The sequence below is a fragment of the Trachypithecus francoisi genome, unplaced genomic scaffold, assembly GCF_009764315.1.
Source record: "Trachypithecus francoisi isolate TF-2019V2 unplaced genomic scaffold, Tfra_2.0 Lachesis_group2, whole genome shotgun sequence".
Lineage (NCBI taxonomy): Eukaryota > Metazoa > Chordata > Mammalia > Primates > Cercopithecidae > Trachypithecus > Trachypithecus francoisi.
Genome location: NW_022681465.1, coordinates 95,432,050 through 95,454,356, shown reverse-complemented (window position 1 = coordinate 95,454,356; position 22,307 = coordinate 95,432,050). Strand labels below are relative to the sequence as shown.

Sequence of the window (22,307 nt, the reverse complement as noted above, 5' to 3'; positions counted from 1 at the left end):
GGAGTGGTAAAACCAGCCAATGGAATCCACGTAAAGTATAAAAATGCCACCTTTTATTGTCATGTCTTATTTCTGGGGAAGGAGGGTTCTGCTTTACACACTTCATGAGCCAGCAGTGGGCCTGAGTTATAATGTGTAGGTTCCTTTTGGTTATAGCTGCAGAAGAAGCCATCAAATTCTTGAGGATTTGACATCTCTTAGAAAGAAGCAAACTAGTAGACTGATAAGCAGGATTGCTTAGATTGATAATATTTACAAATAGGAGTCCAGTTGACATGCTATTACTGTTGAAATAACCATGCCTATACTGGTCAGTGAGTTCAGTCAGCTGGTCCGAATACCAGTTCCAGAGCTTTAGATGACACATTTGAATTATCATTGTAGAGAGTCATGGCCTTGGCTCCATCAGCTTTGGTTATCTTCTTTGGTCTGAATGCCTATCAGTCCTTACCAGCTGTAGCAGCCACTGCTTGGTAAAACTTTGCATGAAGTCTGGCTCACTGAACTCCAGCAGTCTGACAAATTCATTGCACTCCTGCTCAGCCCAGCCTCGAAACCACTGATCCCAAAGATGTAGCTGGCACTCAAAGATAGAAGGTGGTCGGTCTGCCCCAGACACACTAAGCTGCTCCAGACTATCCAGCAGTGGCTGTAATTTTTCTGGCACTGCCTTAGCTACCAGGTCCTCTAGGAAACGTTCACGCTGGAGACCTGACCAATTGGCAAACCAGTGAAGAATACACTTCATCTCCTGGGAGGTGATGTAAGACATCAGAGGAGGGGAAGGGTTAGTATTGTGTGGTACTGAGGGTAAGAGAGGTGGGAAGGATAGCGGCATTGAAGAGGATGACTCCAGTGGCATCCTCCCCTTTTCTCTCGGAGGGCACCCGAAGATTGTCAGGAGTCCTTAGACTCCAACTACCGCTGCAGCTTCCAAATTTCCTGAAAACCCTAAGCTGAGCATACATTTTTAAAAGTATAGAGTTCTTAATAGCCTGAACTCTGATAAAATTATAAATATGTATGGGATGATATGTAGTAGAATCATGTCTATAATTTACTTATCTCCAATTCTTACATTTTTAAAATAAATAGTAATGACAAGTCGGAATAATCTAAAGTATCCAGAGAACCTTATAAATGTATCATTTCTTCAGAGCCATGTGTTGGTAATTTATGACCTACAGGCCAAATCCATTCAGCTGCCTAATGCCTCATTCATTTACAAATTGTTTATGGACGCTTAGGCACCACACGGGCAGAACTGGGTAATTGTGGCAGAGATTGTTACATGCCGAGCAAAACCTAAGACATTTACCACTTTACTCACACCCTTCATATCTCACCTCTTCCCTATTTTACATCTAGAATGGATGTCCACTAGGCTTAGTGAGTGTGGGTAAAGGGAGAGTTTTTTTTAATTTGAAAGGTTAAACAAATACCTGGAAAAAAATGATTGCTAGTATGAGTGATGATGATGGAAGATAAAGCCCTCTGCATTCTGCAATTGGCAAGTGCAGACCCTAGCATATCAGCACCTACCTGCTAATTTTAAAGTTAAGGTTACCAATTGGTGATATATGCAATGCTGTTAGCTGTTGATAAATGTGAATTTAAAACAAACAAAGAAGGGTTACTAGATATTTGCTAAAATCTTAGAATATAAAAAGAAACCAAAAGTAAACAAAAGCAAAAAACTGACCTGGAACGACATAAAAATAATTCAGAGAATAGAAATGATAATTTTTCCTTCTAGGTAGTGGATTAGCATGCATCTGATTATTGCTTCCATGAAAATAACTAGAAAAGCCAGATAACTTTAAAAAAAAATCTATTTAAAGATATAGAAGAGTGGCCAAATTAATGATAACCAGAGGGGTCAAAATTCTAGAGAAAGGAGAACTGCTAAGATGTAACCTGATATTCCGCAGCAGATTTTTCTGTGGGAGCATTTGCTAATTTGGGACAAGAGGCTGCAAATTCAGATCAATAATATGTGGCTGATTTTCCTCCAATGCATTTGGCAAATCTGAAATTGCATAAACAGAGAATGGCAGGGAGGTGTGAAGGTGATTGATACCAGTTAAGTTGTTACCGATCACATCAAAAACTCATTAGATAATGCCACAAACTGTAGGTTTAAAAAATGATACAAATATATAACTTGAAAATAAAGAAATAGGGATTATAAGCATTAAAACCAAAAACAATTAAAATGTCTATTATGGAAAATAGAAAATAGTTCAGAATTTACTGACAACTGATATAGATAGATCTTCATATCAAAATTGGTGTACTATAACTAAAATAACACTTATGGGAAAATACATACCATAAAATTCGCATAGAAAAACAAAGAAAGATGGAAAAGTAATGATTTTGGCATTTTACTGAATCAATCAGAAAAAGAGCAGAATAAATTCCCCCCAAAATATTGAAAAAAGGAAGTAACAAATATACAAATCAATATTATAGAAATGGAGAAAATACATCTATATCAAAATATTTTCTTTTGAAGCAGAAAATTTCCTAGTAATATTGAATAAGAAAAAGGAAAAGGCAAAATATTTAATGTTAATAGTGAAAAGTAGAGTCTAAACAAACGCATTAGAAAGGGAACACTATAAACAACTTTACGCTATAAAACTGAAACATATTAACAAGATAATTTTTTACCAAAAATAATACAAAGTTCAATAAATATAATAGAAAACTTTAATAGACATACTTATTAAAAATTAAAGAAGTTAAAATTTAACTCACGCAAAAAATTATGAGGCTGTTTTCATAAGCAGTTTGTTCCAAATCTTCAAGAAAGCAATAATCCACATAATACATGCTAGAGACAAAAAAAGTAAGGAAGTGTTCCCAATTCGATTTATATGGCTCTTGGATCTTTGAAGCCTAAATTGCCTTAGAGTAGAAAATAGTGATCATTTATAAACTTAAATGTAAAAATCTTAATGCAGTTTTTATTGAACAATTGAATATAATTGTTCATAATAGTCCCTTATAATTATTTTTATTTCTGAGGTGTCTACTGCATTTTTTTCACTTTCATTTTAAATTTTACTTACTTCAGTCTTCTATTTTTTTCTCTTAGACTAGCTAGGGGTTTATCCATTTTGTTTTTTCAAAACAACAGCTCATTGTATTGATTCTATCAATAATTTTTCTATTCTATTCTGTATTTGATTTACTTCTGTTCTGGTTTTTCTTTTTCTCTTTCTTTTTCTTTTTTTTTTTTTTTGAGATGGAGTCTCACTCTGTTGCCCAGCCTGGAGTACAGTGGCACGATCTTGGCTCACTGCAAGCTCCGCCTTCCGGGTTTACGCCATTCTCCTGCCTCAGCCTCCTGAGTACCTGGGACTACAGGCACCCACCACCACACCCGGCTAATTTTTTGTATTTTTAGTAGAGACAGGGTTTCACCATGTTAGCCAGGATGGTCTCGATCTCCTGACCTCATGATCTGGCTGCCTCAGCCTCTCAAAGTACTGGGATTACAGGCATAAGCCACCACGCCCGGCCCTGTTCTGTTTTTGATTATTTCCTTTGTTCTGGTAATTTTGTATTCAGTTTATTCTTCTTTTTTCTGGTTTTGAGCTGTAATGTTACTATTTATAACTATCTACCTCTGGGAGGTAGATATTTTTATTATCATATCTAATTTACAAATAAGGAAAATGAGACATATAGCTTATAATCAAAATCATACAACTAATTAGTAGAAGAACCAGGATTTAAACTGGGTCAGTCTTGTTTCAGAGTTCAGGATCTTAAGCACTATACCACTCTTGTTTCGTGCTATTTATCATTGTCTCTTAGACTTAACTCTTTTGATTCTAATTCCACACTTATACAGCATTTTTCTGATTAATATTATCTTCACATTTAGATATGCCCATGCTCATTAAGCCAAACTGAATTCTTTTTGATCATATGGCAACTCTACTCTGCCTTTGAAGATACACATCTTTTTCTTAGTTTTATGTAATGTGAATTTGTTCTTGAATAATGGCTCAACTCTCAGAGTACCACAGACATTGACTTCCTGAGAGTGGAAAGCATAGGGTCAGATCCTGAATGTGGTGAGTTATCAAGTAATGAGGTCTCTTGGTAATCAGCCAGAGCACTGCTCCCAGTAGCTTGCTCATGACACATGCCCTTCTATCCAGGCTTCGGAAACATCACCACTGATGGGTCTCTAAGGGCAGCCAGCCCACTAGCCATTTAGCTTTGTTGGCTACAATTCAGCTTTTCTAGGCTAGACAGAAGCAAGCGTTGCAAAGCAGGAGGGTCAGCTGAAGCAAAGCTTTGGAAATCCATGTAAACTGAAAAAACAATGATTCTCTGAAGGCTTAAAAAATGGATATGTTACAAAAGTTATCTCAAAATGAATAACAGACCTAAATGTAAAGTGAACAACTATCAGTATCCTGGAAAATAATATAGGAGAAAACTTAGATAGCATTGAGTATGGCAATGACCTCTTAGAGGTAACACCAAAGGCAGAATTCATGAAAGAAATAAGAAGCTGGACTTCATTAAGATGAACAACGTCTGCTATGACAAAGACACTGTCAAGAGAATGAAAAGACAAGCTACAGGCTAGGATAAAAAATATGCAAAAGATATATCTGATAAATAACTATTATTTAAAATATTCAAAGAACTCTTAAAATTCAGCCAAAAGAACAATCTGATTTAAAAAATGGGCCAAGGCCTTAACAGACACCTCACCAAACATTTAAAAATAAATGGCAAGTAGGCATATAAAAAGATATTCTATATCATATATTATTAGGGAAATGCAAATCCAAACAACAATGAGATACCACTACGCATCTATTAGTATGGCCAAAGTCTAGTACTCTGATAATACCAAATGCCAACAAGGATGTGGACCAGTGGGAAGTTGCATTCGTTTCTGGTGGAAATGCAAAATGGTACAGCCACTTTAGAAGAAGTTTGGTGGTTTCTTATGAAAGTATATATAGTCTTGCCATATGACTCAGCAATCACTGTCCATGGTACCTATGCAAAGGAGTTGAAAACTTATGTCCACACAAAAACCTGTGCATGGATGTTTATATCAATTTTATTCATAATTACTTCAGAAACAATCATGATGACCTTCAGTAGGTGAGTGTATAAATCAACTATGGTACATCCAATGGAATATTATTTAGTGTTAAAATGAAATGAGCAATCAAGTCAGAAAAGATATGGCTGAACTTTACATGTATATTATTAAGTGAAATAAACTAACCTGCGAAGGCTATGTGCTGTATAATCCCAACTATATGTCATTCTGGAAAAGACAAGACTATGGAGACAATTAAAAAAAAAAGGGTAGGTTACAGGGGTCTTGGGGATGAATAGGCAGAACACAATTTTTAGGGAAGTGAAAATGGTGGTTGCTATAATGGCAGATATATGTCATTACACATTTGTTGGAACCCATGTAATGTAACACCAAGTGTGAACCCTAATGTAAACTCTGGATTTTGGGTGATTATGATCTTTCAGTATTGATTCATCAGTCTTTAACAAATGTAGCGCTCTGGTAGGGGATGTTGATGATGGGGGAAGCCATGCAAGTGAAGGCAGGAGTTATATGGGAAATATCTGTACCTTCCTCTCAATTTTACTGTGAAGCTAAAACTTCTCTAAAAAAAAAAAAGTCTTAAAAAAAACAGGTCTAGTTTTTCTACTGGAATCTGACTATTGCTGATAGATCTTTTTAATCATTAGAGATAATTGGAATTGAGTCTAGAAAGTCTTAGAGGATTTTCAGTACTTTCTTCAATAGATGTTTAAAAATACCTTATTTAATATTTTTAATATGAGGCATTCAAAACTGTTTCTACTATCAAATACTTTTTTTTATAAATCGATGTGTGGAAATTGATTTAAAGCAGGGGCCACTGTAGTACAGTCTACATTCTGTTGTACTGACTTACAGTTTCATCCCAAATGTCTATTTAATTTTCTAGCCCTTTGAATCAGGTTATATCACAGGAAAGCCTCCAGGGGCAGCTTTTATGCCTTAGCTTAAGATCTGTAGTTCGCAGGCAATATGAAGAATCTACTCTTTGTCCTTTGTCCCTCCTAGTTGTGGTCTTTTGAAGTCAGCATTTTAACTTTAAGGGGAAAATGGGTAGTAAAAGAAGTAAGATTTTTCTTGTTCCATAGCATTTATAATCCCCTTAATTCTCTCTTAAGAAGGTCCCACAAACATATCAGATCTTCTGAATTATATTAATTTCAATTGTTGTGCAATACATTACTACTAGCTCAGTGCTTTAAAGGAGCAACCATGTATTAGCTCAAAGTTCTGTAGGTTAAAAGTCTGGGTACTGTATTAATGGGTTCTCTGCTTAGAGTCTCTAAGGCTAAAATCAAGATGTTGGTTATGCTGAGTTAATGTCTGGAGGCTCAGAAAAAAAAGAAATCATTTTCAAGCTCATTCTTATTCTGTCCACAATTCAGTTCCTTACAGTTGTAGGTAGGGCTGATGTTCCCAATTCCTTCCTGGTTGTCAGCCAGGGGTTAGTCTCAATTGCTAGAGGTTGCCCATATCATTTGCCACCTGGCTCCGCCAGTCTGCAAGCAGATAACCATGTGCCAAATCCTTCTCGTGCTTCATGTCTGTACTTTTCTTTTCTGTCACCCACCAGAGAAAACTCTGTTTTAAAGAGCTTCTGTGATTAGATTAGGCTCGTCCTAGAAAATCTTCCTTTCTTAAATTGAACTTTGTCATGTTATGTGATCTCATAGAAGGAGTAAAATTTATCCCAGAGTCCCAAGAATGAGACAGGATGTGTACACCAGGGGGTGGGAAATCTTGAAAGCTATCTTAGAGTTTTACCTACCATGGGAATGAAATGAAGAGGTAATGCCTAGAGACTCTTCAGGAGTTTAGAGTCTTTGGCCACCATGCCTTAGTCCACATTTTTATCATTTTAGAAAAGAAGCATAAGGACAGAGCAAAGTTTATGAAAACATTACCTAAATGGTATATTTTTTCTAAACTGGACTATTTTGTGTTTAAAAAATCTTTCTTCATGAAATGATTATTAAATGTCATAGTAAATTTTAATACTGTGGACAAAAGGCTTTAATAGGGCTTAATCTTTTGGACCTGGCTATTTCTATAACACATCTGACACCCTAGGCCTCCTTTAATTTGCAGTGAGTCTGCATTTCTGGAAAATGATAGTGCTTTCCATATCTAACATGTAAGTGCTGTCCCTTTAGGCTGTGTTATGATTCTAATTATTCTTAATAGCTGTGTTATTGTTTGTCTCTATCAAGCAATATTGAGTTCAACTCATCATTTATGCTTAATTTTTATGTTTCTTTTGTGGAGGATCTTACACATATAATTAATGTTTGTCTTAGAAAACATGCATAGTAATAGGTTTTGCCTAGATTTTGACAAGACCTCAAGCCAATCACATATGCTTTGGTTATTGATATTTATTTTCTTTAAGGAATGAGCATCCCTTCCTTTCCCATAAGGGATACTTTTAGTTAATTTAATGTCTATAGAAACAATGTTGATGACTGGTTTGATGTTAATAAATATGTGGGTAAATCTCTGTTCTGGGCTCTCAGCTCTGAAGGCTGTGAGACCCCAGATTTCCCACTTCACACCTCTACATTTCTGTGTGTGTGTCTTTAATTCCTCTAGCGCCGCTGGGTTAGGGTCTTCCCGACTGAGCTGGTCTTGGCAAAGGTATTTAAATCCTACACATAGAATATCAGGGCAGCTATCAGTGTGATCCTAAATAATCATGAAGACTGTATTTGTGGCACAGAGGGGAGCAGGAGTCAGTGGAATGGAGCAAAGCCATTGTTGCACTTTACTCTGCAATCTACAGTCACCCTGTTGAAAGGGGCACAGTGCTTGAAGCAGTTCAGCAATTTATGGTACACATGTGCAGTTTGGCTTTCTGTCTGGACTTGTATTTTTTGCTATAAAAATGAATAATTATATTGAAGCAAAACAAAATAAGATATTAAACAATGATCAATAAAGTAAACAGTAAATGATTTTTTTTTCAAAAATAAACACTAATAGAATTACTGGCATAAGATATGCATAGACAATGCTAGGATTTTTTTGCTTGGCTTTTCTTATAGAAAGTTTCATAGCAATTTATATAACAATTGCAATTTTATAGGTTATGCAGGCATTTGGTTAACATCGCTCTCTCATAGTGGTCTAACAGCTCCATGAGATGTATCTTTTGCTCACCATTGTATCAACTACACCAGCTAGTGTCTGGTACATAGTAAGTGTTCAATAAATGTATGAACATTATTGAAAGTCACTCAAAAGAAAGAAATACAAGTAGATAATGAAAAATAATATAAAAAAGAGCAAAATTCACTTATACAAAATAAAGAGAAGCATTTTATTTATCACACTGGCAAGGTAAAAAATGAAATATCAACTATATATCGAGGTTTTATGGGGGAAAGACATTCTTATTCACTTTGCCTCAATTTAAACAAATAAATTGAGCATAACAGGTGATAAAGACTTATTAATGAATCAGATGGTCTTTTGATAAGTGAGAAGACAAGCACATTGCAAAATGATATGGAGAGCAATTTGGCAATTATGTATTAATAGTATAAAAATGTTCTTACCCTTGACTTAGTAATTATAAATCTAGGGATTCATCCCATCGTGTTCACTATCGTATTATAAGCTTGAAACCTGGAAAATAATCTCAAAAGCTAATTAAATAATAGTTTTAAAATCATTACATATCCAAGTGATGAAATAACATGTATTTATTCAAGTAAATTTTTGAAGAATATTTCAATGCATGTGAAATTGCCTAAGGTATGCTTAGCAAGAAAATAGGTGAATTACAAGCTATTTATATGACATAATGTCATTCTATAGTTTTATATTCAGAAGATTACAGATGGCTTTTTAAACAGACTTCACTTTTTAGAATAATTTTAGATTTACAGAAAAATTTTAAAAATATTATAATTGCAATATACCCATCTAGTTTTCCTATTAACATCTTACATTGCTATGGTGCATTCACTAATATTAATGAACCAATATTGAGACATTATTAACAAAGTTCATAGTTTATTTAGATTTCTTTTTTTAAATTTTTAAACTTTTTTCATTTTTTGAGATGGAGTCCACTCTGTTACTCAGACTGGAGTGCAGTGGCACAATCTTAGATCACTGTAACCTCTGCCTCTGTGTTCAAGCAATTCTCCTGCCTCAGCTTCCCCAGCAGCTGGGATTATAACCACACACCACTACACTTGGTTAATTTTTGTAGTTTTAGTAGAGACAGGGTTCCACCATGTTGACCATGGCTGATGTTGAACTCCCGACCTCAAGTAATCTGCCTGCTTCAGCCTCCCAAAGTGCTGGGATTACAGGTGTGAGCTGCTGTGCCTGACCTGATTTCTTTAGTTTTTATAAAATGTCTAGGTGATTTTCAACTTTTTAAATTGATAATCTGTATTATTATGTGTTTTCTTTCTTTTTTTTTTGTCATCAAATTCTGTTTATTTATTTCTTTTTTTTATTATACTTTAAGTTATAGGGTACATGTGCATAACGTGCAGGTTTGTTACATATGTATACTTGTGCCATGTTGGTATGCTGCACCCATCAACTCGTCAGCACCCATCAATTCGTCATTTATATCAGGTATTACTCCCAAAGCAATCCCTCCCCCTCTCCATGATAGGCTCCGATGTGTGACGTTCCCCTTCCCGAGTCCAAGTGATGTCATTGTTCAGTTCCCACCTATGAGTGAGAACATGCGGTGTTTGGTTTTCTGTTCTTGTAATAGTTTGCTAAGAATGATGGTTTCCAGCTGCATCCATGTCCCTACAAAGGACGCAAACTCATCCTTTTTTATGGCTGCATAGTATTCCATGGTGTAAATGTGCCACATTTTCTTAATCCAGTCTGTCACAGATGGACATTTGGGTTGATTCCAAGTCTTTGCTATTGTGAATAGTGCTGCAATAAACATACATGTGCATGTGTCTTTATAGCAGCATGATTTATAATCCTTTGGGTATATACCCAGTAGTGGATGGCTGGGTCATATGGTACATCTAGTTCCAGATCCTTGAGGAATTGCCATACTGTTTTCCATAATGGTTGAACTAGTTTACAGTCCCACCAACAGTGTAAAAGTGTTCCTATTTCTCCACATCCTCTCCAGCACCTGTTGTTTCCTGACTTTTTAATGATTGCCAATCTAACTGGTGTGAGATGGTATCTCATAGTGGTTTTGATTTGCATTTCTCTGATGGCGAGTGATGATGAGCATTTTTTCATATGTCTGTTGGCTGTATGAATGTCTTCTTTTGAGAAATGTCTGTTCATATCCTTTCCCCACTTTTGGATGGGGTTGTTTGTTTTTTTCTTGTAAATTTGTTTGAGTTCTTTGTAGATTCTGGATATTAGCCCCTTGTCAAATGAGTAGATTGCAAAATTTTCTCCCATTCTGTAGTTGCCTGTTCACTCTGATGTTAGTTTCTTTTGCTGTGCAGAAGCTCTTTAGTTTAATTAGATCCCATTTGTCAATTTTTGCTTTTGCTGCCGTTGCTTTTGGTGTTTTAGACATGAAGTCCTTGCCCTTGCCTAGTCCTGAATGATACTACCTAGTTTTCTTCGAGGGTTTTTATGGTATTAGGTCTAACATTTAAGTCTCTAATCCATCTTGAATTAATCTTCGTATAAGGAGTAAGGAAGGATCCAGTTTCAGCTTTTTACTTATGGCTAGCCATTTTCCCAGCACCATTTATTAAATAGGAATCTTTTCCCCATTTCTTGTTTCTCTCAGGTTTGTCAAAGATCAGATGGCTGTAGATGTGTGGTATTATTTCTGAGGACTCTGTTCTGTTCCATTGGTCTATATCTCTGTTGTGGTACCAGTACCATGCTGTTTTGGTTACTGTAGCCTTGTAGTATAGTTTGAAGTCAGGTAGCGTGATGCCTCCAGCTTTGTCCTTTTGACTTAGGATTGTCTTGGCAATGCGGGCTCTTTTTTGGCTCCATATGAACTTTAAAGCAGTTTTTTTCAATTCTGTGAAGAAAGTCATTGGTAGCTTGCTGGGGATGGCATTGAATCTATAAATAACCTTTGGCAGTATGCCATTTTCACGATACTGATTCTTCCTATCCATGAGCATGGTATGTTCTTCCATTTGTTTGTGTCCTCTTTGATTTCACTGAGCAGTGGTTGTAGTTCTCCTTGAAGAGGTCCTTGACATCCCTTGTAAGTTGGATTCCTAGGTATTTGATTCTCTTTGAAGCAATTGTGAATGGAAGTTCATTCCTGATTTGACTCTCTGCTTTCTGTTACGTGTATAAGAATGCTTGTGATTTTTGCACATTAATTTGGTATCCTGAGACTTTGCTGAAGTTGCTTATCAGCTTAAGGAGATTTTGGGCTGAGACAATGGGGTTTTCTAAATATACAATCATGTTCATCTGCAAACAGGGATATTTGACTTCTTCTTTTCCTAACTGGATACCCTTGATTTCTTTCTCTTGCCTGATTGCCCTAGCCAGAAGTTCCAACACTATGTTGAATAGGAGTGGTGAGAGAGGGCATCCCTGTCTTGTGCCAGTTTTCAAAGGGAATTTTCCAGTTTTTTGCCCATTCAGTATGATATTGGCTGTGGGTTTGTCATAAATAGCTCTTATTATTTTGAGGTACGTTCCATCAATACCGAATTTATTGAGCGTTTTTAGCATGAGGGCTGTTGAATTTTGTCAAAAGCCTTTTCTGCATCTATAGATAATCATATGGTTCTTGTCTTTGTTCTGTTTCTATGCTGGATTACGTTTATTGATTTGTGAATGTTGAACCAGCCTTGCATCCCAGGGATGAAGCCCACTTGATCATGGTGGATAAGCTTTTGGATGTGCTGCTGAATCCGGTTTGCCAGTATTTTATTGAGGATTTTTGCATCGATGTTCATCATCAGGGATATTGGTCTAAAATTTTCTTTTTTGTTGTGTCTCTGCTAGGCTTTGGTAACAGGATGATGTTGGCCTCATAAAATGAATTAGAGAGGATTCCCTCTTTTTCTGTTGATTGGAATAGTTTCAGAAGGAATGGTACCAGCTCCTCCTTGTAGCTCTGGTAGAATTCAGCTGTGAATCCATCTGGTCCTGGACTTTTTTTGGTTGGTAGGCTATTAATTATTGCCTCAATTTCAGAGCCTGCTATTGGTGTATTCAGGGATTCAACTTCTTTCTCGTTTAGTCTTGGAAGAGTGTAAGTGTCCAGGAAATTATCCATTTCTTCTAGATTTTCTAGTTGATTTGTGTAGAGGTTTTATAGTATTCTCTGATGGTAGTTTGTATTTCTGTGGGGTCCGTGGTGATATCCCCTTTTTCATTTTTTTTTTTTTTTTTTTTTTTTTCTTTTTTTTTTTTTTTTTTTTTTTTTTATTATACTTTAAGTTCTAGGGTACATGCATGACGTTTATATCATGTATAACTCCCCAATGCAATCCCTCCCTCCTCCCCCCTCCCCATGATAGGCCCCAGTGTGTGATGTTCCCCTTCCCGAGTCCAAGTGATGTCATTGTTCAGTTCCCACCTATGAGTGAGAACATGCGGTGTTTGGTTTTCTCTTCTTGTGATAGTTTGCTAAGAATGATGGTTTCCAGCTGCATCCATGTCCCTACAAAGGATGCAAACTCATCCTTTTTTATGGCTGCATAGTATTCCATGGTGTATATGTGCCACATTTTCTTAATCCAGTCTGTCACAGATGGACATTTGGGTTGATTCCAAGTCTTTGCTATTGTGAATAGTGCCGCAATAAACATACGTGTGCATGTGTCTTTGTGGCAGAGTAATTTATAATCCTTTGGGTATATACCCAGTAGTGGGATGGCTGGGTCATATGGTACATCTAGTTCTAGCTCCTTGAGGAATCGCCATACTGTTTTCCATAATGGTTGAACTAGTTTACAATCCCACCAACAGTGTAAAAGTGTTCCTATTTCTCCACATCCTCTCCAACACCTGTTGTTTCCTGGCTTCTTAATGATTGCCATTCTAACTGGTGTGAGATGGTATCTCATTGTGGTTTTGATTTGCATTTCTCTGATGGCGAGTGATGATGAGCATTTTTTCATGTGTCTGTTGGCTGTATGGATGTCTTCTTTTGAGAAATGTCTGTTCATATCCTTTCCCCACTTTTTGATGGGGTTGTTTGTTTTTTTCTTGTATATTTGTTTGAGTTCTTTGTAGATTCTGGATATTAGCCCTTTGTCAGATGAGTAGGTTGCAAAAATTTTTCCCATTCTGTAGGTTGCCTGTTCACTCTGATGGTAGTTTCTTTAGCTGTGCAAAAGCTCTTTAGTTTAATTAGATCCCATGTGTCAATTTTTGCTTTTGCTGCCATTGCTTTTGTGTTTTTAGACATGAAGTCCTTGCCCATGCCTATGTCCTGAATGGTACTACCTAGATTTTCTTCTAGGGTTTTTATGGTATTAGGTCTAACATTTAAGTCTCTAATCCATCTTGAATTAATTTTCGTATAAGGGGTAAGGAAAGGATCCAGTTTCAGCTTTCTACTTACGGCTAGCCAATTTTCCCAGCACCATTTATTAAATAGGGAATCCTTTCCCCATTTCTTGTTTCTCTCAGGTTTGTCAAAGATCAGATGGCTGTAGATGTGTGGTATTATTTCTGAGGACTCTGTTCTGTTCCATTGGTCTATATCTCTGTTGTGGTACCAGTACCATGCTGTTTTGGTTACTGTAGCCTTGTAGTATAGTTTGAAGTCAGGTAGCGTGATGCCTCCAGCTTTGTCCTTTTGACTTAGGATTGTCTTGGCAATGCGGGCTCTTTTTTGGTTCCATATGAACTTTAAAGCAGTTTTTTCCAATTCTGTGAAGAAAGTCATTGGTAGCTTGATGGGGATGGCATTGAATCTATAAATCACCTTGGGCAGTATGGCCATTTTCACGATATTGATTCTTCCTATCCATGAGCATGGTATTTTCTTCCATTTGTTTGTGTCCTCTTTGATTTCACTGAGCAGTGGTTTGTAGTTCTCCTTGAAGAGGTCCTTTACATCCCTTGTAAGCTGGATTCCTAGGTATTTTATTCTCTTTGAAGCAATTGTGAATGGAAGTTCATTCCTGATTTGGCTCTCTGCTGTCTGTTACTGGTTATAAGAATGCTTGTGATTTTTGCACATTAATTTTGTATCCTGAGACTTTGCTGAAGTTGCTTATCAGCTTAAGGAGATTTTGGGCTGAGACGATGGGGTTTTCTAAATATACAATCATGTCATCTGCAAACAGGGACAATTTGACTTCTTCTTTTCCTAACTGGATACCCTTGATTTCTTTCTCTTGCCTGATTGCCCTAGCCAGAACTTCCAACACTATGTTGAATAGGAGTGGTGAGAGAGGGCATCCCTGTCTTGTGCCAGTTTTCAAAGGGAATTTTTCCAGTTTTTTGCCCATTCAGTATGATATTAGCTGTGGGTTTGTCATAAATAGCTCTTATTATTTTGAGGTACGTTCCATCAATACCAAATTTATTGAGCGTTTTTAGCATAAAGGCTGTTGAATCTTGTCAAAAGCCTTTTCTGCATCTATTGAGATAATTATGTGGTCTTGTCTTTGGTTCTGTTTATATGCTGGATTACGTTTATTGATTTGCGAATGTTGAACCAGCCTTGCATCCCAGGGATGAAGCCCACTTGATCATGGTGGATAAGCTTTTTGATGTGCTGCTGAATCCGGTTTGCCAGTATTTTATTGAGGATTTTTGCATCGATGTTCATCAGGGATATTGGTCTAAAATTCTCTTTTTTGTTGTGTCTCTGCCAGGCTTTGGTATCAGGATGATGTTGGCCTCATAAAAAGAGTTAGGGAGGATTCCCTCTTTTTCTATTGATTGAAATTTTTCAGAAGGAATGGTACCAGCTCCTCCTTGTACCTCTGGTAGAATTCAGCTGTGAATCCATCTGGTCCTGGACTTTTTTTGTGGGTAGGCTATTAATTGTTGCCTCAATTTCAGAGCCTGCTATTGGTCTATTCAGGGATTCAACTTTCTCCTGGTTTAGTCTTGGGAGAGTGTAAGTGTCCAGGAAATTATCCATTTCTTCTAGATTTTCTAGTTGATTTGCGTAGAGGCATTTATAGTATTCTCTGATGGTTGTTTGTATTTCTGTGGGTCGTGGTGATATCCCCTTTATCATTTTTTATTGCGTCTATTTGATTCTTCTCTCTTTTCTTCTTTATTACTCTAGCTAGCGATCTGTCAATTTTGTTTCTTTTCAAAAACCAACTCCTGGATTCATTGATTTTTTGGAGGTTTTTTTGTGTCTCTATCTCTTCAGTTCTGCTCTGATCTTAGTTATTTCTTGCCTTCTGGTAGCTTTTGAATGTGTTTGCTCTTGCCTCTCTAGTTCTTTTAATTGTGATGTTAGAGTGTCAATTTTAGATCTCTCCTGCTTTCTCTTGTGGGCATTTAGTGCTATAAATTTCCCTACACACTGCTTTAAATGTGTCCCAGAGATTCTGGTATGTTGTATCTTTGTTCTCATTGGTTTCAAAGAACATCTTTATTTCTGCTTTCATTTCGTTATGTACCAGTAGTCATTCAGGAGCAGGTTGTTCAGTTTCCATGTAGTTGAGCGGTTTTGATTGAGTTTCTTAGTCCTGAGTTCTAGTTTGATTGCACTGTGGTCTGAGAGACAGTTTGTTATAATTTCAGTTCTTGTACATTTGCTGAGGAGTGCTTTACTTCCAATTATGTGGTCAATTTGGAATAAGTGCGATGTGGTGCTGAGAAGAATGTATATTCTGTTGATTTGGGGTGGAGAGTTCTATAGATGTCTATTAGGTCCGCTTGGTGCAGAGATGAGTTCAATTCCTGGATATCCTTGTTAACTTTCTGTCTCGTTGATCTGTCTAATGTTGACAGTGGAGTGTTGAAGTCTCCCATTATTATTGTATGGGAGTCTAAGTCTCTTTGTAGGTCTCTAAGGACTTGCTTTATGAATCTGGGTGCTCCTGTATTGGGTGCATAGATATTTAGGAGAGTTAGCTCTTCCTGTTGAATTGATCCCTTTACCATTATGTAATGGCCTTCTTTGTCTCTTTTGATCTTTGATGGTTTAAAGTCTGTTTTATCAGAGACTAGGATTGCAACCCCTGCTTTTTTTTGTTCTCCATTTGCTTGGTAGATCTTCCTCCATCCTTTATTTTGAGCCTATGTATGTCTCTGCATGTGAGATGGTCTCCTGAATACAGCAGACTGATGGGTCTTGACTCTTGATCCAGTTTGCCAGTCTGTGTCTTTTAATTGGAGCATTTAGTCCATTGACATTTAAGGTTAATATTGTTATGTGTGAACTTGATCCTGTCATTATGATATTAACTGGTTATTTTGCTCGTTAGTTGATGCAGTTTCTTCCTAGCCTCGATGGTCTTTACATTTTGGCATGTTTTTGCAATGGCTGGTACCGGTTGTTCCTTTCCATGTTTAGGGCTTCCTTCAGGGTCTCTTGTAAGGCAGGCCTGGTGGTGACAAAATCTCTAAGCATTTGCTTATCTGTAAAGAATTTTATTTCTCCTTCACTGATGAAGCTTAGTTTGGCTGGATATGAAATTCTCGGTTGAAAATTCTTTTCTTTAAGAACGTTGAATATTGGCCCCCACTCTCTTCTGGCTTGTAGAGTTTCTGCCGAGAGGTCTGCTGTTATTCTGATGGGCTTCCCTTTGTGGGTAACCCGACCTTTCTCTCTGGCTGCCCTTAAGATTTTTTCTTTCATTTCAACTTTGGTGAATCTGGCAATTATGTGTCTTGGAGTTGCTCTTCTGGAGGAGTATCTTCGTGGCGTTCTCTGTATTTCCTGAATTTGAATGTTGGCCTGCCCTACTAGGTTGGGGAGTTCTCCTGGATGATATCCTGAAGAGTGTTTTCCAACTTGGTTCCATTTCCCCCTCTCACTTTCAGGCACCCCAATCAGACGTAGATTTGGTCTTTTTACATAATCCCATACTTCTTGCAGGCTTTGTTCATTTCTTTTTCTTCTTTTTTCTTTTGGTTTCTCTTCTCGCTTCATTTCATTCATTTGATCCTCAATCGCTGATACTCTTTCTTCCAGTTGATCGAGTAGGTTACCGAAGCTTGTGCATTTGTCACGTATTCTCGTGTCATGGTTTTCATCTCTGTCATTTCGTTTATGATCTTCTCTGCATTAATTAGTCTAGCTGTCAATTCTTCCACTTTTTTTTCAAGATTTTTAGTTTCTTTGCGCTGGGTACGTAATTCCTCCTTTAGCTCTGAGAGGTTTGATGGACTGAAGCCTTCTTCTCTCATCTTGTCAAAGTCATTCTCTGACCAACTTTGATCCGTTGCTGGCGATGGGCTGCGCTCCTTTGCAGGGGGAGATGCGCTCTTATTTTTTGAATTTCCAGCTTTTCTGCCCTGCTTCTTCCCCATCTTTGTGGTTTTATCTGTCTCTGGACTTTGATGATGGTGACGTACTGATGGGGTTTTGGTATAGGTGTCCTTCCTGTTTGATAGTTTTCCGTCTGACAGTCAGAAGGAGTGTCTGTTGGTCTGTTAGAGATTGCTTGAGGTCCACTCCAGACCCTGTTTGCCTAGGTATCAGCAGCAGAGGTTGCCGAAGATAGAATATTGCTGAACAGCGAGTGTACCTGTCTGATTCTTTCTTGGAAGTTTCCTCTCAGGGGTGATGCCACCCTGTGAGGTGTGGGGTATCAGACTGCCCCTAGTGGGGGATGTCTCCCAGCTAGGCTACTCAGGGGTCAGGGACCCACCTGAGCAGCAGTCTGTCCGTTCTCAGATCTCAACCTCTGCGTTAGGAAATCCACGGCTCCCCCAAAGCTGTCAGACAGAGTCGTTCGGGTCTGCAGCGGCCCCGCTCTTTCCCCTAATGGACTGCAGCTGTGCGCTGTCCGCAGAGGTAGAGTCTACAGAGACAGGCAGGCTTCCTTGAGCTGCTGTGAGCTCCACCCAGTTCGAGCTTCCCAGCGGCTTTGTTTACCTACTTAAGCCTCAGCAATGGCGGGCGCCCCTCCCCCAGCCTCGCTGCTGCCTTGCGGATAGATCGCCGCAGACGGCTGTGTTAGCAGTGAGGGAGGCTCCGTGGGCGTGGGACCCTCCCGGCCAGGTGTGGGATATATTCTCCTGGTGCCCTGTTTCCTTAAAGCACAGTATTGGGGTGGGAGTTACCCGATTTTCCAGGTGTTGTGTGTCTCAGTTCCCCTGGCTAGGAAAAGGGATTTCCTTCCCCCTTGCGCTTCCAGGTGAGGCGATGCCTCGCCCTGCTTCAGCTCACGCTGGTCAGCTGCAGCAGCTGACCCGCACAGATTGTCCGGCACTCCCTAGAGAGATGACCCCAGTACCTCAGTTGAAAATGCAGAAATCACCGGTCTTCTGTGTCGCTCGCGCTGGGAGTTGGAGACTGGAGCTGTTCCTATTCGGCCATCTTGCTCCGCCCCCCCCTTTTTCATTTTTTAATGCGTCTATTTGATTCCTCTCTCTTTTCTTCTTTATTAGTCTTGCTAGCAGTCTGTCAATTTTGTTGATTTTTTCAAAAAACCAACTCCTGGATTCATTGATTTTTTGGAGGGTTTTTTGTATCTCTATCTCCTTCAGTTCTGCTCTGATCTTAGTTATTTCTTGCCTTCTGCTAGCTTTTGAATGTGTTTGCTCTTGCTTCTCCAGTTCTTTTAATTGTGATGTTAGAGTGTCAATTTTAGATCTTTCCAGCTTTCTCTTGTGGGCATTTAGTGCTATAATTTCCCTCTACACACTGCTTTAAATGTGTCCCAGAGATTCTGGTATGTTGTATCTTTTTCTCATTGGTTTCAAAGAACATCTTGATTTCTGCCTTCATTTCGTTATGTACCCAGTAGTCATTCAGGAGCAGGTTGCTCAGTTTCCATGTAGTTGAGCGGTTTTGATTGAGTTTCTTAGTCCTGAGTTCTAGTTTGATTGCACTGTGGTCTGAGAGACAGTTTGTTATAATTTCTGTTCTTTCACATTTGCTAAGGAGTGCTTTATTTCCAATTATGTGGTCAATTTTGGAATAAGTGCGATGTGGTGCTGAGAAGAATGTATATTCTGTTGATTTGGGGTGGAGAGTTCTATAGATGTCTATGGTCCGCTTGGTGCAGAGATGAGTTCAATTCCTGGATATCCTTGTTAACTTTCTGTCTCGTTGATCTGTCTAATGTTGACAGTGGAGAGTTGAAGTCTCCCATTATTATTGTATGGGAGTCTAAGTCTCGTTGTAAGTCTCTAAGGACTTGCTTTATGAATCTGGGTGCTCCTGTATTGGGTGCATATATATTTAGGATAGTTAGCCCTTCCTGTTGAATTGATCCCTTTACCATTATGTAATGACCTTCTTTGTCTCTTTTGATCTCTGATGGTTTAAAGTCTATTTTATCAAAGACTAGGATTGCAACCCCTGCTTTTTTTTGTTCTCCATTTACTTGGCAGATCTTCCTCCATCCCTTTATTTTGAGCCTATGTATGTCTCTGCATGTGAGATGTGTCTCCTGAATACAGCAGACTGATGGGTCTTGACTCTTTATCCAGTTTGCCAGTCTGTGTCTTTTAATTGGAGCATTTAGTCCATTAACATTTAAGTTTAATATTGTTATGTGTGAACTTGATCCTGCCATTATGATATTAACTGGTTATTTTGCTCGTTAGTTGATGCAGTTTCTTCCTAGCCTCGATGGTCTTTACATTTTGGCATGTTTTTGCAATGGCCTGTACTGGTTGTTCCTTTCCATGTTTAGGGCTTCCTTCAGGGTCTCTTGTAAGGCAGGCCTGGTGGTGACAAAATCTCTAAGCATTTGCTTATCTGTAAAGGATTTTATTTCTCCTTCACTTATGAAACTTAGTTTGGCTGGATATGAAATTCTGGTTTTAAAATTCTTTTCTTTAAGAATGTTGAATATTGGCCCCCACTCTCTTCTGGCTTGTAGAGTTTCTGCCGAGAGATCTGCTGTTAGTCTGATGGGCTTCCCTTTGTGAGTAACCCGACCTTTCTCTCTGGCTGCCCTTAAGATTTTTTCCTTCATTTCAACTGGCCTGGTATTTGCCCAGCCTGCCCTACTGTCCACCAGTAGCCTCCCTTTTGTTCTAGTAACATCAGCACCTGATGAGGCACGTAGATCATGATAGACTGTCCCACAGTCAACGTTTCAGCTTACTTGAATAGCCAGCAGGTGGCAGCGACTGCCCTTAAGCAAGGGGCCAGTCTTTGGCCACAGTATGCAGTTGTTTAGAAAAGTAAGTCACTGGCTGCAGTATTTCTCCTAATTTTTGTGTAAGGATTCCTAGTGCTAGACCCAATCTCTCATGCATGTAAAGTTGAAAGGGCTTGTGAGGATTTGGGAGGCCCATGGCTAGGGCGGAGGGCAACTTATGTTTTAGTTATTCAAATGCCAGCTGATGTTTTGTTTCCCAAAGGAGATGTTGTTACTTCCCTTCAACAGTTCACATAGCAACTTTACCAGTAGCCCATAGTTAGGAATCCAGATCCAACAAAGCCCTGCCATGTCTACAAATCCTCTGATCTACTTTTTGGTAGTGAATGCTGTGATGGAAATGATTGTTTTTCGCTTTTTAACCTTTAAAACTCTGGTTCCCTTCTGTAAGGGAAAACCAAAATATTCCACAGTTTGTTGGCATATTTGAGTCTTTTCCTGATACCTACAAGTTGCTAGACAGTTGAGAGTTTTAATGATATTATTCTGACATTCCCATCTTGAAGGCTTAGAGGTTAGTAAATTATCCACATATTGTAACAATATCCCATTTTTTAATTGTAAACTCCTTAAATTTTGAGCCAATGCTTCTCCAAATACAGCTGGAGAATTGTTAAATCCTTGTGGGAGCACAGTACAATAATATTGAAACCTTGCTGATGCTTCAGGATCTGTTCATTCAGAGGCAGATGACAACTGACTTTCTCTGTCTATGGATATGCAAAAGCAAGCATATTTCTTTTCTGTGCTTTTTTTTTTTTTTTTTTTGGTTTTGAAACGGCATTTCACTCTTGTTGACCAGGATGGAGTGCAATGGCGTGATCTCGGCTCACTGCAACCTCCACCTCCCAGGTTTGAATGATTCTCCTGTCTCAGCATCCCAAGTAGCCAGGATTACAGGCGACCGCCACCATGCCCAGCTAATTTTTATATTTTTAGTACAATGTTTCGCCATGTTGGCCAGGCTGGTCTCGAACTCCTGATCTCAAGTGATCCACCCGCCTCAACTTACCAAGGTGTTGGGATTACAGGTGTGAGCCACTGCACCCGCCAATAAAGCATATTTCAAATCCAATATTGTAAACCATTTATGATCTCCAGGAAGAGAAATGAACATAGTATATGGGTTAGTTACACTGGGATGTATGTCCTCTAAAATATTCCAGTTTAGATCTGTGCAGGGAATTGCCCCATCATGATCTGGATGTTCATCATGCAGGTATCGTGCCTCTTGCTTTGCTTCATTTAAAAGCAACCACCACTCATCTGTTGTGATCCTGTTTAGAAGAGCCTGCATGCACATCTGCCCAGGTAGGACAGTGTGTAGCCAATATTGTGGTATTAGCCCAATGATATCCCAGTGGAGCTCCTTGCTGATTGACTTCTACTGGATATTGTCCTAGTGGAACTGCCCATCTCCAGACTTGGTGACTCCCTGGCCAAATTAGTATCTTGCCTAGTCCAAGAAGGAGACAATAGCCCCGCTGCCTCCCCATACTCTGAGGGTGACATTCCCTCTCTTTCCTGAGCTGGGGCAGTAGCTACTATGGGGTTCAGGGTATTAACTGTTGGGTTTCAGAGGTTTTCTCTTCCTCCCCTGGGGTGTCAGGACAGACCTTCTCAATGCCTTGCACCATTAACTTATTTCCTTTTTCTTTCGCATCCTTATTATGCAGCAACGTAAATGTCTAGATGTAAGGTATTTCGCCCCACTTGCCTGACCTCTGGCAGAGCAATTTTAATTGATGAAGAGTATGAAAATGTAAAGATCCAAATACCAGCCACTGTTCCTCAGATCCTAAAACACACATTGGCTGGGCTGTGTCAAAATAGAAGATTAATTTCTTTCAGTCATGGGTGGTAGATAACCAAAGTTCTTCCAATCTGATACAAGTCTCCCTAGAGGACTATTTGTAGATATTGGTGCAGTGTTGCCCATACTGAGTACTCTAAACTTAACAAATATCAGACAAACAGAACACATTTTCAAAAACAAA

General features: G+C 38.6%; 1 protein-coding gene across 1 annotated transcript; it reads right to left on the bottom strand.

Annotated features, from left to right (window-relative positions):
• Positions 1-31: 31 nt before the first annotated feature.
• LOC117065182 (uncharacterized protein C14orf119-like) lies at positions 32-956 on the bottom strand. Its single transcript, XM_033179677.1, is given in 2 exon segments — positions 32-487; positions 490-956. Coding segments are annotated over 2 exon segments (420 nt in total). The 5' UTR covers positions 863-956; the 3' UTR covers positions 32-440.
• Between the last annotated feature and the right edge of the window lie 21,351 nt (positions 957-22,307).